Source organism: Leucopleurus acutus (assembly GCF_964270905.1).
Source record: "Leucopleurus acutus genome assembly, chromosome: 8".
In the NCBI taxonomy this organism is placed as follows: Eukaryota; Metazoa; Chordata; class Mammalia; order Artiodactyla; family Delphinidae; genus Leucopleurus; species Leucopleurus acutus.
In genome coordinates, this window is record NC_139151.1 from 106,441,070 (window position 1) to 106,454,943 (window position 13,874).

General features: G+C 64.3%; 1 protein-coding gene across 4 annotated transcripts in view; it reads right to left on the bottom strand.

Annotated features, from left to right (window-relative positions):
- SHANK2 (SH3 and multiple ankyrin repeat domains 2) overlaps positions 1-13,874 on the bottom strand; it is a gene marked incomplete at its 5' end in the record, with an annotated part of 546,538 nt that overhangs the window by 8,387 nt on the left and 524,277 nt on the right. For 3 of the 4 annotated variants that reach the window (XM_082845188.1, XM_082845187.1, XM_082845190.1), the window contains 3 exons: positions 907-3,313; positions 5,554-5,665; positions 7,074-7,204. In XM_082845188.1, coding sequence (XP_082701314.1) covers positions 907-3,313; positions 5,554-5,665; positions 7,074-7,204 — 2,650 coding nt within the window. Of the gene's footprint in view, positions 1-906; positions 3,314-4,696; positions 4,718-5,553; positions 5,666-7,073; positions 7,205-13,874 lie in introns of all 4 variants that reach the window. The other variant, XM_082845189.1, reaches the window with a different exon arrangement.

Consider the following 13,874-nt stretch of genomic DNA (forward strand, 5'->3'; position numbering starts at 1 on the left):
CTTCATTAGTTGAGATGATGAAACCTGAGAGTAAACATCAGTGGGGGAACCTGAAGGGCCCTGCTGCCTGGGGACCCAAGCAGTGGTGTGTGTCTTGGGCAAAGGGAACCGAGAACCGTGAGTGATGGCTGGAGCACCGGGCTCTGGCGAGGGTCATCCACCAGCTACAGGTGGGGCAGGGCGGGGGGGCCTGTTACAGCGTGGCGTGCCTTGACAGAGCCCTGGAGTTGGGTTTAGGACTGGCCCCCCACGTGCGACCCCTGGTTTCTAGGCAGTGCCTTACGCTCTGCCTGACATGAGCGCCCACGCGGGGAGGACCGCATGCTTTTCTTCCACGATGTCCGCCCTGGGTCAGGATGGGCTCTGGGGTTGCATTTCACTCTGAGCTCACTAGTGGATCTGCAACCCGGCCCCTCCCCGGCCTCAGACCAGTTAGTGACAGGAGGAGGGGAAAAGAGCCCCTCACGCACATGTGACCACACACGTGATTGCACACACGCTGCTCATGCGACCCCCGGCTGGTGCACCCCTCCCCTGCAACCCCTGGGTGAGGCTCCAGAATGGCCTTTGGGGGTCCTGGCCAAGACCTGGAGGACGCGGGAGGAAAGAGCAGGGCTCCTCCCTGGAAGCCACGGCGGGGATGGCCTGTCTGGCAGTGTCTCGTTACGCGTCTCTATGCGGGGGCCATGTCCTGCCGGGCCAGACGCGCTCAGCTCTGCTGCACCGGCGTCCAGGGGACGAGAAAGGGGCACATGAGCGCACGACAGAGGCGGCCGACACAGAAGGCTGGTATTCCCTGTCCGTGTCCGCTTCCGTTGCTCCCAAGGGCGTTTCCTGGTCAGCACCGGCCGGCACAGGAAAGCCCAACTCGGGATGGTCTGTGCCCACGCCGGCCGCGGCACTTACCTTGGAGCGAGGCTGGCAGGCTTGGATCCCGCTGGCGAGTCCAGTCCTTCCCCCGGCTTTGCCGTTTTCTCTCGGTTCATTTGCTGTAGGATTGAGTTCAACTCACTAATCACGTTTGCCTTTGGGCCGGAGAGAATCGGGCTTTTGACCTCCGAGATGTCACCCCACAGCCTGGAGGTCCTCGGCTGGATAACCTTTGTGGTCCCGGGCTGGGCCCCGCCGGGGGGCGGCGGGCGTGCCGGCGGGGGGACCACAAAGCTGTCCACGTCCTCCTCCAGCAGCGCGTCGTGGTAGAGCGCGTTGCCTTTGTGAATGATGGGCTTCATTTTTGGCTTAGGAGGTACCGGGGGTTTGTCAACCGTGAACGCTTGCCCGTCTGCATAGACTGTGCAGGTGTCCACGTTCTCGCCGCCCTCGGAGGACAGGGTGGAGATGCTGGAGACTGTGGAGATGGTGCTGGTCGTCTCGAGGTGGTGGTCGCTGCTGCTCCGGCTGTCTGCCTCCTCGATCCCAGAGTCCGTGACGGCATCAAAGCTTTCGGGGGGTGGCAGGAATGAGGCGGGCAGACAGTTCGAAAGGCCAGCTGGCTTCTTACTGTCCGCGGAGTTGGTGGGCTGGCTGGAGTTCAACGAAGGGGACTGGGGGGCGTCGTTTTTCTTCTGCTTGACCAGGTCTGAGAGTGCGGGGACAGAAGCAACGCGGTCATCGGGGATATCAAAACTGTTTGCAAATTCCAGGGGAGGAGGCAGTGGCTCTGTAAAAATAAAATCCTCATCCAGATCCACGGATGCCAGAGGTGGGGGAGGGATGCGGAACGGCAAGATCACCGCCTCCTCCACGGAGCCCGCCGCCACGACGGTCCTGCCGGGCGCGGCGGCCGCGGGCTCGGGGCCAGCGGGGATCGGTAAAGCACCTTCAGTTTCGGGGACGCCTTCTGGCACCTCGGACGGCGAGCGGTCCGGCTTTGTTTCCTTGTCGGCATCCTCGTCCTCTTCCTGCAGGAAGGCGTCCGGCCTGCCTGCGTCCACGGTGTGCACCATCAGCAGGCCGGCCGACTTCCGCTGCGACGCATCCGCGATGTTGGTGGGCGTGCCCTTCTCGTCGCCCTTCCGCTCCTTGCCCAGGTCGGCCTCGTACTTGTTTTCCGTCTCCTGCCGCCTCAGGGGCCCCCGCGTGTTCTGCCTGGTGACCGGAGGGAAGCCTGCTTCCCCACTGGGCCGCATTTTGGTGTCGATGTAGAGAGGTTTGTTGAGGTCGGCCTTGGGGGCCTCCCCCTTGGGGCCCTGCTGGGACTCCTTCAAGGCTCGGTCCCTCGCGGAGAGCGCCAGGGCCAGCGGGGAGCTCGGGTCCAGCAGCCTCCCCGTGAGCGGGTGGACATAATTCTCGGGGCCGGCCGCACTGCTGCTCTTGAGGGGAGCTGCAGGGCTGCTCTCGGGCCCCTTGGCTTTGGACGTGGAATTCAGTGGCCTGCCGGCCTCACCCTGAGCTCCGGCCTCGCCACCACCCACAAAGTGGTTCTCGGGCTCCCTGGTCGCCGCCCCTGGCGTGGGTGACGACAGCTGCTCGGTGCCGTCCTCCTCGCCGAACCCGCCCTCCTCGGGGAACTTGGAGGGCCGTGCCTGGGGGGCGGGCAGCCCCAGGCCCACGTCCTCGTCCCCCAGGTCCGTGGACAGGAAGGCCGGCGAGTTCCTCCTGGCCTCCAGCCGCTTCTCCCGGTCGCGGACGGCCCCGGCGATGGCGGCGGCGAAGGGGCTGCTGGCGGTCAGGCTGTCGTCGGGCCGCAGCTGGCCCGGCTGCTCGGAGGCCGGGGGCTCGATCTCCGTGCTGCTGCCCTGGCTGCTCTTGCCGCTGCTGCTGGTGGAGGGCTCCTTGACGATGATGGTCGGGATGGGGATGGAGCACGTCTTCTCGGGGCTGTCCTCCACGTTGGACTGCTTCACCAGCATGCCCTTCCGCCTGGCGGGCTTGGCGGGGACGTAGACGGCTTTGCTGGCGACCTTCCCGACCTCTGAGTACGGGTTTTCGGGCATCTGGCCCCTCTTGCCGCGGAAGGTGGCCTGGGCGGCGGCGTTGCGGCTGTAGAGGTCCTCGGAGTCCAGGGAGTAGCGGTCCAGCTCCCTCCTGTGGTACAGCCCCTTCTCCCTCAACATGGTGGCCACCGTGTCGGAGCGAGCTGCCGGGGACACCTTGGCGGCGGAGTTCTGATTGAACGCGGGCTTGATCGTCCCGTAGACTCTGGGAGTTGGGGACTTGGGGCAGTTGTAGGCGGTGGGGGAGGGTGGGGGAGGAGAGGGGGGCACCGACTGTGGCGGGGGGGGGATGTCCTCGGAGGTGTCCGGCATGGACAGGCTTCTGGTGAACTTGAGCATCGGAGGGGCCAGAAATTGCCGCTCTTCCCCCGTGATTCCTACAAGTAGAAGGCAGGTTTAGATTTAAATCACGGCAATGACGCGCACCCCGCTCAGCTCCTAGGATGGCGCGACACGCCGTGTCTCTGCAGACGCACAGAGAACCACGATGCACACACTGTTCACAGAATGCAGCACGAGCCACGATGCCGAGGGGTCACGGGGCCCATTCGGAGCCAAAGCAGAAGGGAAAGGCCCCGGGAGGCCCGGAGTGCGTGCTGTTGAGAGAGATGGTGCCCAGAGCGACGGGCGCGAGCCGACTCCCCGGGGTTCGTGTGCGCACGTGTGAGCGTGTGTCGGGGGCCGGAGTGGCCTGCATCAGGGGCCATCCATCCCTTCAGGCTTGGCCAGGGCCCCCGGTGGGAGTTTTCAGGTTTGGGACTGAGGCTGTCGAGCTGCGTGTCAGAAACGAGGGCACAGGGAACACAGGTGGCTGCACTGGCTCATGGGACGCGGATGGTGCCGCCGTCCCGGGGGCTGCAGGTATGCGGGGAGGCCTGGCGCCCTCGAGCAGAGCCCTGTGCGTATGGAGACCCTAGGGTGGCCTCTCCTGCTCGACAGGAACCCGTTTTGTTGCCTGACTTCTCTGGGCCCCCGAAGGGTACTGGAGCTCCCCAGGCCCTCAGGAGGATGGCTGAGCGGCCCTGGCAGGAGAACGTGCTGCATGCAACACGCCAAGACCCTCTAACCCAAGACCCCAGCCCAGGCCGGGAGCAGGATCCTGACCAAACACTCGGCCGCCTGGCCCAGCGAAGCCCTCTGGGTCCTAAGACCCTCTGGGCTGGGCCGAGGGGCCCGGTGGTTTACTACGGTCCCCGCTGACCACGGTCCGAGTTGGAGGACTGGACCTATGGAGCCCGTGGGTGTTGGGTGAGAGAGGGCGCTGAGGGGCCCGCAGGGGCGACGACCGCATCCGGCCGCGTCGGGCCCCAGAGCTCTGGTGTGTCCACTGGGTGGACTTTCAGATTCTTTCCGATACAAGATACAAAAACATCAACGGAACGCACTCCGGACACAGGAAGCAGCACACGGACACGGACGCTGACAGATGTCAAGTACGAGGGTGTCGCATGGGGGGCATGCAGGTTTTTCAAAGAGGTAACAAAACGAATCACTCCAAATCAAAAACGCTCCCAGGACAAACTACAATAATTTATTCCAGTGAGAACTTCCATTCGATAAGGGTATTCCAAATTTCACATACTCCTTGTGGGAGGGCGTTTTGGCATCACAAAGATGGTTGCTCAGAGGCCTCTCATTGAGCGTGCGTACGTGGCGGCTGCCTGACAGTTAGGATCCCAAGGAGCAGTGATTTAAGAACACGCCTTATGGAGGGATTGTTACATTCACACTGCAGATGCCAAACTGTAAGGTTCACTGACCTGATAGAAAGATTCTGCTGTCTGACAGGAGGAAATCGACTGTTATTAAGCAGTTAGAGAGCCAGGGGCAGGAGATGGCGTGAGCGCTACTCTGCGGTGGCCCCGAGCTCCTGGGGGGACCTTGGGGACCGGCAGACGCCACCTCCGCCATCCCTTATTGTTCAGTTCCTGCCAGCTGCCACCCCTTCAAACTAGCGACAGAGGCGCCAGGCCTGAGACCGCAGTGCTGGACACACAGAGCAGCGCCGCGTCCCCCAGTGTCCGGCAGTGGCCTTGGCTTCTCTGAGAATTTACACGGTAAAGACAGTGCTGGATTATCTCACAAAGGGGCTGTCTGAAGGGGTCACGTTTACCTTGCCTGGAACAGAGTCAGCAGGAACCATGCGAAGTTATTAACAAGAAGTTAGCGGTTTCCCGCAGCGCACAGTACGTCGTACCCGCAGAGCGCGAGAACCCGGCCCAGCCACCCTTAGAAGTGTGTCCATCGAGCTCATCCACAAAGCGCGGTGGTGGCCGTTCGCAGGGGACCTGGGCCCACCCCGCCGGCCCACTCTAAACACGCAGGGCGGGGGCGAGGGGCTTCCTGGACGTCACCTGCCCACCTCCACCTCCCTCCTGACTGCGGCCCCTCACCCTGCTGGTATTATCACGGATACTTGGCTTGTGAGGCCGGGAAGCCACCCTGGATTCGGTATCCAGAGGGTAGGAGAGTTTCAGACGGCTCAGGCGGTCAAGGCCTCCCTGGGGGTGAGGCCGGGTGCCCGTCCTCTGGTGGGCGGGCCTGGGGCCTCTGAGGGGCACTGCCGAGGGTGCTGAGAGCCAAGGGGCACCTTTGCGGGTGTGGCCACGCTGCTTACCTATTGATTTTTGCCTTCGCATCGTACCTCGAGGGAGGCCCAGAAATGGGCCTTTCGGGCTCCCAGGAACAGTGGGCGTCATCACGGCGATCCCCTGGCGTTCGTACACGGACTGCAAACCAGAGAGCCCGGGGTGAGCTGTGTCAGACCAGACCAGCGCCACCCACAGCAGCCAGACAGGGAAGCCCTGGGCAGTGGACACCTGTCACGGGGCTTCCCCCAGCTGCTTCTGGGGAGCACCTCCGTGTCCAGCTGAGGCTGACGACGGGCCACACCAGCGTCCAGGACCCAGAAGGGGGCCCTGTCTGCCCTCAAAGTGCCGATGAGCCCTGCTCAGCGGAGCCGTGGTCTGCCTGACATTGACTGAGAATGGCCAGGACGGATGTCCTGTAGGAAAGAGCACCTGGCGGTGGGCAGTGGGGTCTGACCTTGGCCACGTCCGCCTCCGCAAAGTGGGCTGACCACAGTGGCCCAGAGTGGGGGACAAGCCAAGTGCCGTGCCCTGGGGCATGTGGGCCCCGCGGCAGGCGGGCTGCCCGTCCTTCCTCCTCCGCCTGGTCCAGGAGGAGCCTCGCGCGTCCCTCCTTCGCTTTGCAAACAGCTTCCCTGTGCAGCCCCCGCCCAAGCTGCTGCTTCCTCGACTGGAAGACAGGTTGCTGGCCGGCCTCACCTCACCTCGCGGGGTCGGAGGGCCACTCGGAACAGCCGGGTGCGAGGCCCAAAGGAAACAGGCGTGTGCGCGCCCAGGCTGTTCCCGCGTGACCCAGTCTCGCTGGGCTCTGGGTGTCTGCCCGGCCCGGGGCTTGGAGGGTGTCTGGAACGAGCTGGGTACGGGGTGCCGTGGGGGGGTCGGGGGTCGGGACGCAGGGCCCTGGAGGAGCCGCCCGGGCCTTCTGGAGGTGAGGGGAGGCAGGGGGCATCCTGTATCGTGCGCTACGCAAAACCGTCACATCGGACCGATGATACTTCTGGGCGTTATTAGGAAGAGGCGGGGTTAAACAGAGAGTCAGTGTGAAGTGATTCAGAGAAGATACAAAGTCAGGAAGTAATCGTGACAGGTGGTGCTCAGACCGGCAGCAGGCACGAAGCTGGGGTGGAGAGGGCCATGTCTGGAACCTGAGAGAAGCAGCCTGCCCGGACGACAGGCGGCTCTGCCAGCCCGTCGTGGCCCGTGGTCTCTGCTGACCGCCCCCTGGGAATAACGGTGGCCTGAGACCTTGGAGGGGCGGGGTCCCAGGCGTACGCGGAGGCCCTGCTCCCCGGGGCGGTGGGGTCGGGCCTCGTCCGCCCCGGAAGGCTGCTCCTTCGCTCCGGGTGGCCTACGGGAAGGCCCTCGGGGCGAGTTACTGAGCCGGTCACGCGGTGGCCTGCCCCTCCCACTGCGGGTCTGCACTGGAATGGGGTGCCTGCCGCGCGTACGCAGATCGGGGCTCCGGGTCTGGACGCTGGGGAGGGTGAACTGCAACCGCAAGGTCTGCCCACGTCGGCCTGCCGCCCGCTCCCCCAGCCCAGCCACTCACGTTCACGTCCGAGACAGAGGGGAAACACCGGCTGGTGGGCCGCTGCTTGATGGTGGCCACCCTGGACTCCACTGCGACGCTCTCAGCAGTTCGGGATGGCTTGGAGGCTGGGACTATCTCGTCGGGTTTATCTGCAACGTGAACATGACCGTCAGGACGGGCGTCGGTGAGCAAAGCCCCAAAACACAGTCGGGCGAGGGGCTGAGTTAGAAAAACGCCCGAGTGCCTTGTGCCTTTTCCCAAAGCCTTTACGGTACACGTGGTCTGTCGCTGTGGTGCGGAGCACGTGTGCCTCTCGGCCACAAGCGCTGACACTGACAGGACCTGTCCCCCAAGCCGTACCCCCCCCCCCCCCCGCCGGGTGCACGTGGACAGGAGGGGAAGGAGACCCTCGCGGAGGCAACGCAGCCTCGGCACCGGAGGCTCCGGCACTCAGGGCGTCGCTTTGTTCATACTAGCGCGGTTTATTCTTGCTGGTGGGGGAGCCAAGCCAACGTTTTGAACATTTTTCTTTTTAGGAGCTCAGAGGTGTGGCTCCTTTGAAACTAAGCGCAGTTGCCAGGGTCTAAGGACCCAGCACCCAGGGCTGGAGGCGGCTGGGCAGCGTGGGTGTAGGCAGGGGTAGAGGTGGGGAGGGGAGGCAGCCCCCCACCCCCGCTCAGGAGCCAGTCGACGTTTGTGCCTTGCTGTGCGGGGGAGTCCCCCCTCCCCCAAGAGCTGAACATTCTCAGTTCCTTGTGAAAAAGAAAGCCCAGGGTTAGTTATCAGTGATGCTTACAGATTAAGAAATGATTTTAAAATTTAAATTTAAAATGTTACATTTGGGGGAAAACCCGAAACTGGAGCACGTCCTGGACCCGCCCAACACCCTGGCCTCCGCCCGCAGGCCGTCTGAGCTCAGGCACCGGCGTCTGATCAGGGCTGTTACAGCGCAGGACCCTGGTTTGCTGACACCAGGGGCGCCCGGGGGTGGGGGGGCAGAAGCCAGCGTGAGGCGGGCCTGGTGGGAATCTCCCACTTTGGACCCTGTGAGGCGCTGCACTCTCCCGGCCACCCCCCGAGAACATTCTGTCCACAGCTCGAGGTCCCCTCCTAGCTCACCCCCACACCCTTCTGGGGTCTTGTGACACCCCACGAAGCTCGTGCCGTCAGAAAGGCCCAGGCCTCTGGGGTCTCGGCAGCCCCAGGCTGCGAGGCCAGCGTGAGAGTTCGGGCAGGAGCTCCGGGTTTAAGGCCCATGGCCACCCAGGAAGAGCGCAGCCCCTGGAGAGGTCCCCACAGTCCCCAACAGGCAGGCCTCCGGCTTCGCGGGGCCCCTTCCTGGTCGGTGCCCAGCCACATCCTGGACCAGGGTGAGGGCCCCACAGTCCCAGGTCGCCTGCTCGGGGAAGGCCGAGGAGCTCAGGCACGGCAGCTCGCGGGAGGCCCTTCCCGACCCGCCAGCTGGCACGGGGACTCCCAGGTCCCCCGCCCCCGCCCCGGCATCCTCCCGGCTCCTGGCCTCCTCGGGGGACACTGGCAAGCACCCGCCCTCTTAGGGGGTCGGTTGGAAACACCCACGTCTCTGGCCAGCCCAGCTACCGTTGCGGTGCCACTTAGCGCCCAGCCTCGCCTCTGATCCTCCTCCTTTTGCCAGATCCCCTGCCCCACATCCCCAGTCCCAGTGACGTGCCTCCTTCAGGAAGCCTTCCCCTCGGGTCTGGGCCAGGATTCTCTTCAGGCTGGGGTTTAACTTCTTTCTGTGCTTGTCTCCCCACCCCACCCCGCCCCTTGGCTAGAGGACTCAGGGTCCTTGGCTGACGTCCCCAGTGAGCCCATGGTGACCTGCAGGTCCCCTCGGCTCCTGGAAGCCGGGCACCTCCCCGTGGCTGTCGGCTTTGCTTCGGCCGAGGTGCAGCTCTTTCTCCAGCGACGGCGGGGAGTCAGGTCCGTCTCCCGCGTTGGGACCTTCCTCCGCAGGCTCGGCCGTCTTCTCAGGCCCAGCCTTAGCTTCAGCCTGTGCAGCTCCTCTAGGCTCCCCCCCTTCCCTGGGGCCTCCAGGAACGTGGGCCTGGAGGGGATGCCGCTGAGTTAGGGAAAGGGCGACTCTCCCGTGGGGGGCACTGCAGGTGGGGAGCTCGGCCGCCGTGCAGCTGGCCACGTCGGGGCACAGCACGGGGCGAGGGCCGAGGGGCTCCGGGGCCAGACGGCTCTCCTGGGATGGAGAGTTACACCAGCTGGACCTTCCAGAGGCTCCTATCTCCAGCTGGGCCCTGCGAGTCCACGTCTGGTTCCCCCCCCTGCCCCCAGCACGCTTGGGGCCTCAGGCATGTGGCAGGCACCCCCAAAACACACCTCGGTGGTGGGTGTGCACAGGTGAGGCAAAGGCGCCATCATTAATGACAGCAGTCCCCGACCCCGTGGAAATTCTCGGCACCTTCATCCCGTTTCTCATTCTAACAGGAATCTGGCCATAGGGGCGGGGTCATTCCCATTCTGCAGAGAGAACAGCTGGGGATCTGGGATGCCTAAGGTCACTCGTGCAGGTGGAACTCCGGGAGCAGGTGGGAGCTTGGGCTCCATTGGGGTCACCTGGCCCCTGTGTCCACCCCTGGGCCAGGGTGCCGAGCCTTGGCTGACAGCAGCCATCCAATGGGTTGCCGTCGGAACGGTCCGCCTGGTCCAGCTGACTGGTCAGGGCGCCGTGCCCGCACAGTCATGCCCCATCCACACTGGGTCTGGGGTGTGATTGAAGGTGTATCCCCTGGAGCCACGGCGACCTTGCGGCGGACGTCCTGGTCCTTGTTTAAGCCTTTGCTCTCTGGTCTCCACGCCACCTAAGCGTTCTTTTGAACCAGAACACACGAGAGCATCTTGGTCTGTGGGGTTGGGTCAGGCGACCTTGCAGTGGGCATCCTGGTCCTTGTTTAAGCCTTTGCCCTCTGGTCTCCAGGCCACCTAAGCATTCTTTTGAACCAGAACACGTGAGAGCACCTTGGTCTGTGGGGTTGGGTCGGGGGCTGCTGTTCTGTCCTCGGTGACAGCGAGTTAGTGCGGTTTTGTGCGCTTCTTACATAGAAGGCCACCCTGCGTCGCTTCCCTGCTGGGGGCCCAGGTCCCCTCCTGGCCCTCGTCTCAGAGGGAGGCTGGTGGCCTGACTCGAGACTCTGCTCAGCCCCTGTGCTGGAGGGTTGGTTTGCCTGCACGTGAAGCTTTGGAGAAAAGCTGTGACACTGGGTTCCTGCTTCTCTTTCTGGGCTCATAAGGATTATTCACGGTTTGTAAGAGCCTGGAGTTGCGTCTCTAGTCAAGGATTCCAGTTGAAGAGGATTAGTGAGTCCAGCCCCCTGCAGTCTTAAAATGAAGCACTGAGGCTGAAAGCAGTCCCGCAGGCCGACTGGGAAGCTGTCAACTCTTGAGAAACAATCCAGTAGGGAGTTGATGGAAACACTCTGGAAGGGACCCCCGTATTTTAACTTTCTAAGCAGATGAAGTCTGGTGCCCACCGTACACAGGCTGCACCCTTCCTGGGTGGGGAGGGCGGGTGGTGGATGTCAAGCATGGGTGGGTCGCGTCCAGCCACGTGTCTCTTGGGAACCAGAGCACAGCTGGGGACCCCTGCCTGTCACCGGAGTCCCCACCCGGGGCCCTCCCCTGACCACAGGCAGGGTCACCCGCGTGTCCAGGCCCTCCCGCAGGAGAGATCCCAGCTCGTCCAGCAGATGTCGCCGGCTTTGCAGGAGGGAGGCATCAAATCGTGGAGTGAAACAACCCCCGAAATCGGGGCGAGCTGGGGAAGCTGAGGCCGCCCCTGGGCTGACACGGCACACCTGGCTGCGAGAGGAGCCTGTGGCCGTGTTTCCCGCTGCACTGCTCCCCGGGGGGCAATGGGGCACCCACCGCAGAGACTCTGTGACCCCCATCTGCCTGTGGCCACGTGCCGGACTGGTTCCAGCACCCCTGCCCCTCAGAACCGTCAGGAGAGCATCCCAGGTGCTCCAGAAATGTCCGGCAAGGCCGGGATTGGGATTCTCAGCCCCTCCAGCTTTTCGGGCAGGTGGCTTCATGGAATGTGTCCTAATCCTGGTGGCGTCCAGGAAGCCTGTCCCTCCTCATGACCTTGAACAGCTTGTTTGCCAGGCTCTCTGGTGGGCAGGGCCAGCCTTGCCCTGTCTCAGGGTGAGAGGGCACGGCACACACAGCTTCCAAGAGGAAAGCCAAGTGCCGACGGCACCGACGTCACAGATGATGAGCCGCTCGTGCCGAAGCAGCAGCTGTTGCCAGCTGCCCGTCTCTTGCTTAATCGTCCCAGGAGGCCGTGCGGGAATGGGGGCGGGCGGTCTGACCCCAGCAGACTGTCCCTGGCCTGTGGGCCCTGACAAGGGATGGGCCCACGGGAGCAGCCAGAGGTGCCTGCGGGGCCTGGAAGCTGTGGTGAAGCCGGTCCCAGCGGCTCTGTCCTGGAGCCGCCCTGGGCCAGTGTGGCGCTTGTGGTGGTCCCGCGCCCCCGGTGCCTGTGAGCATGGTGTCTGGGGACCAGAGCAGGTCCTCAGGAAATACTCGAGGCGTCTGAGCTCAAACTCTCATCCAGTTTTCTCCACTCTTTGAAGGAAGGTGGGTCCCCCTCTCCAGGACTCTGGCCTGTCCTCTGTGCGACTCTGCCCTGGCCCAGGCTGGCCGTGCGGAACACGACTTCTGTCCTTTTGTCACAGCCCGGGGTGTTTGTTTGGCTGCTGGGGCCCCTGGGGGCGGGTGGGGGCAGGCCACACGCGCCCCCAAGGCTGGGCCGGCTCCGAGTCTGAGCTTCCCTCCCCCCCCACGCCCCCCCCCCGACAACAGACTTTCACGGCTAGCCCTGTTGTGGCCACGGGTGTCCTGCAGCCCCCTGGTGCGGTGCCTCTTCTGGAAGTTACGGTGGACGGCGGGGGCTGTTTCTGCCAGCTGGCGTGGGCCTCGGATCGAAGGGGGGGCGGATTCAGAGGGAAAGGTAATCCCAGGAAACTTGCTGTGCCCTGGGCGTCCACCACGTGGTTGACACAGAGACCCATCCTAGAAAGCCCACTGGGAATTTTCCCGGGCAGCCCCTGGGGGTTGCGGGGGGAGGCTCAGGACTGCTCCAGAGAGAGGCTGCGAGGGTTAGCCTGCCTCTGGGGAGACACTGGGTGAGAGAGGAGGCGCTTTCCAGAGCTCCAGGACCCGCGACCCTGCCCCCAGATATCGCCCTGCTGGGTTCTGAGACCCGCCTCGCCTCCCCATCTCAGCGTTTCGGTACCGTGCTGTGTCTTAGCGGTAGCGCCGCGGGCCTGTGAGAGGGTCACCGCCTGCCCCTGAACTGACAGTGCTGCTTTTAGTCGCTGGGGTAGTCGTCTCCAGCTACTAGGTGAGAAACCCCCCAGATGTGGGCACTGCGGCGGCAGGGGCCGGTGTCTTAGCTGCTCACGGCACAGAGGCTGGGTCCTCCGTCTCCACGCCGGCCTGGGGCAGGGGCGGGGAGCGGCATGGCCTTGCAGCTGCCCCCAGCTCAAGGGCAGTCTTCCTGCACATGTAGAGCAGGCCTCCTGGAGAGCGGGGTGGGGGGGGGGGGTTCTCTAGAGCTGAAGGCAGGCGGCAGAGGGCGCTCAGGGGTCCATTTGCCAGGGACCCTGCTGGCCTGCGTCCTGGCCAGCAGCCACGGAGGCTGCCTGCCCCCCCGACCCAGGCAGGCCCAGCTGTGACAGGGTGCAGGGTCCCCACAGTTACGATGACGTAGACACGACTTGGGGAGACGCAGAACACGCTGGGGCACCACAGACGGGAGGGGCGGGGCAGGTGTGACAGACTGAAACGGGAAGAGTCCTGGGGCTGGGCCCCTACAGGACCCCGAGCAGGGAGAAGACAGTACAAGGTCACGGCACGTTCTCGACTCGACGCTGAGGGCCACAGGCGTGCGTGCGGGGGTGAGACAGACACTGGTCGCCCCTTACCCTTCTTCTTCCGGACGGAAGCTTGCAAACAGAAAGGGGAGTGTGTGAGTCCCGTGGCGGCGGTGCTGCCTCGCTGGGGGCGGACTGCCCACCACGCGCACCCCTGGCTCTGGGCACACGCGGGTGGGCAGGGACGCACTGGCTACGCTGTCCTGGGACCTGCCGGCTTGTGGCCTGCCTTTTCTGACTTGCTCTCCGGCAAACCTGCTTCCCGTGGGGACAAGGGGCTTTCCTCTCACTCAGCACCCGCCCCTTCCTGGCACCCCGCCAACTGGACCGCGTGAGCCGAGGCAGCTCGTAGGAAGGACCCTCACAGCGCCCTGAGCTGTGCCCCCTCAAAGGTGACCTGCCCGCGGGTCCTCCTGGGGGAGCCCGCGTGGCACATGCTGCCTGGCTTTGGAGAAGCACGGGTGATAGTTCACACTGTCATCCCTGTCGGGGGCTGGGCCCGGCCTGGGGTTCAGGGGGCGTTTCCTGGAGAGTCCTGTGTGGGCACAGAGGGGCCAGAGGAAAGGGGCTCTGGGCGAACTCGTGGCTCTGGGCGGAGGTGGGCAGCCCCACAGCACTGCTGCCCTTTTCTAGAAGGGCAGCTGAGCTGCAGATCCTAGACCCAGCACACGGTGACAGGTGAGGGGGCCCTCGCTGGGAGACAGCCTGGGCCTGGGGAGGACAGTGTGGGAGACCCTCCCAAAAGAGCTGCAAGGAAGAAGGGGCTGCTCTGTACGGGGAAAGGGCCAAAGGAAGGGTCTCCCCCTGAAGGCTGGGACCAGGTGGCAGCGACAGCAAGTGAGGATGCTCAGACTCCCAGCCCTGGACCAGCTGGGCCTGACGATTTGTTCTGTGCCCCCGTAACCTGCCC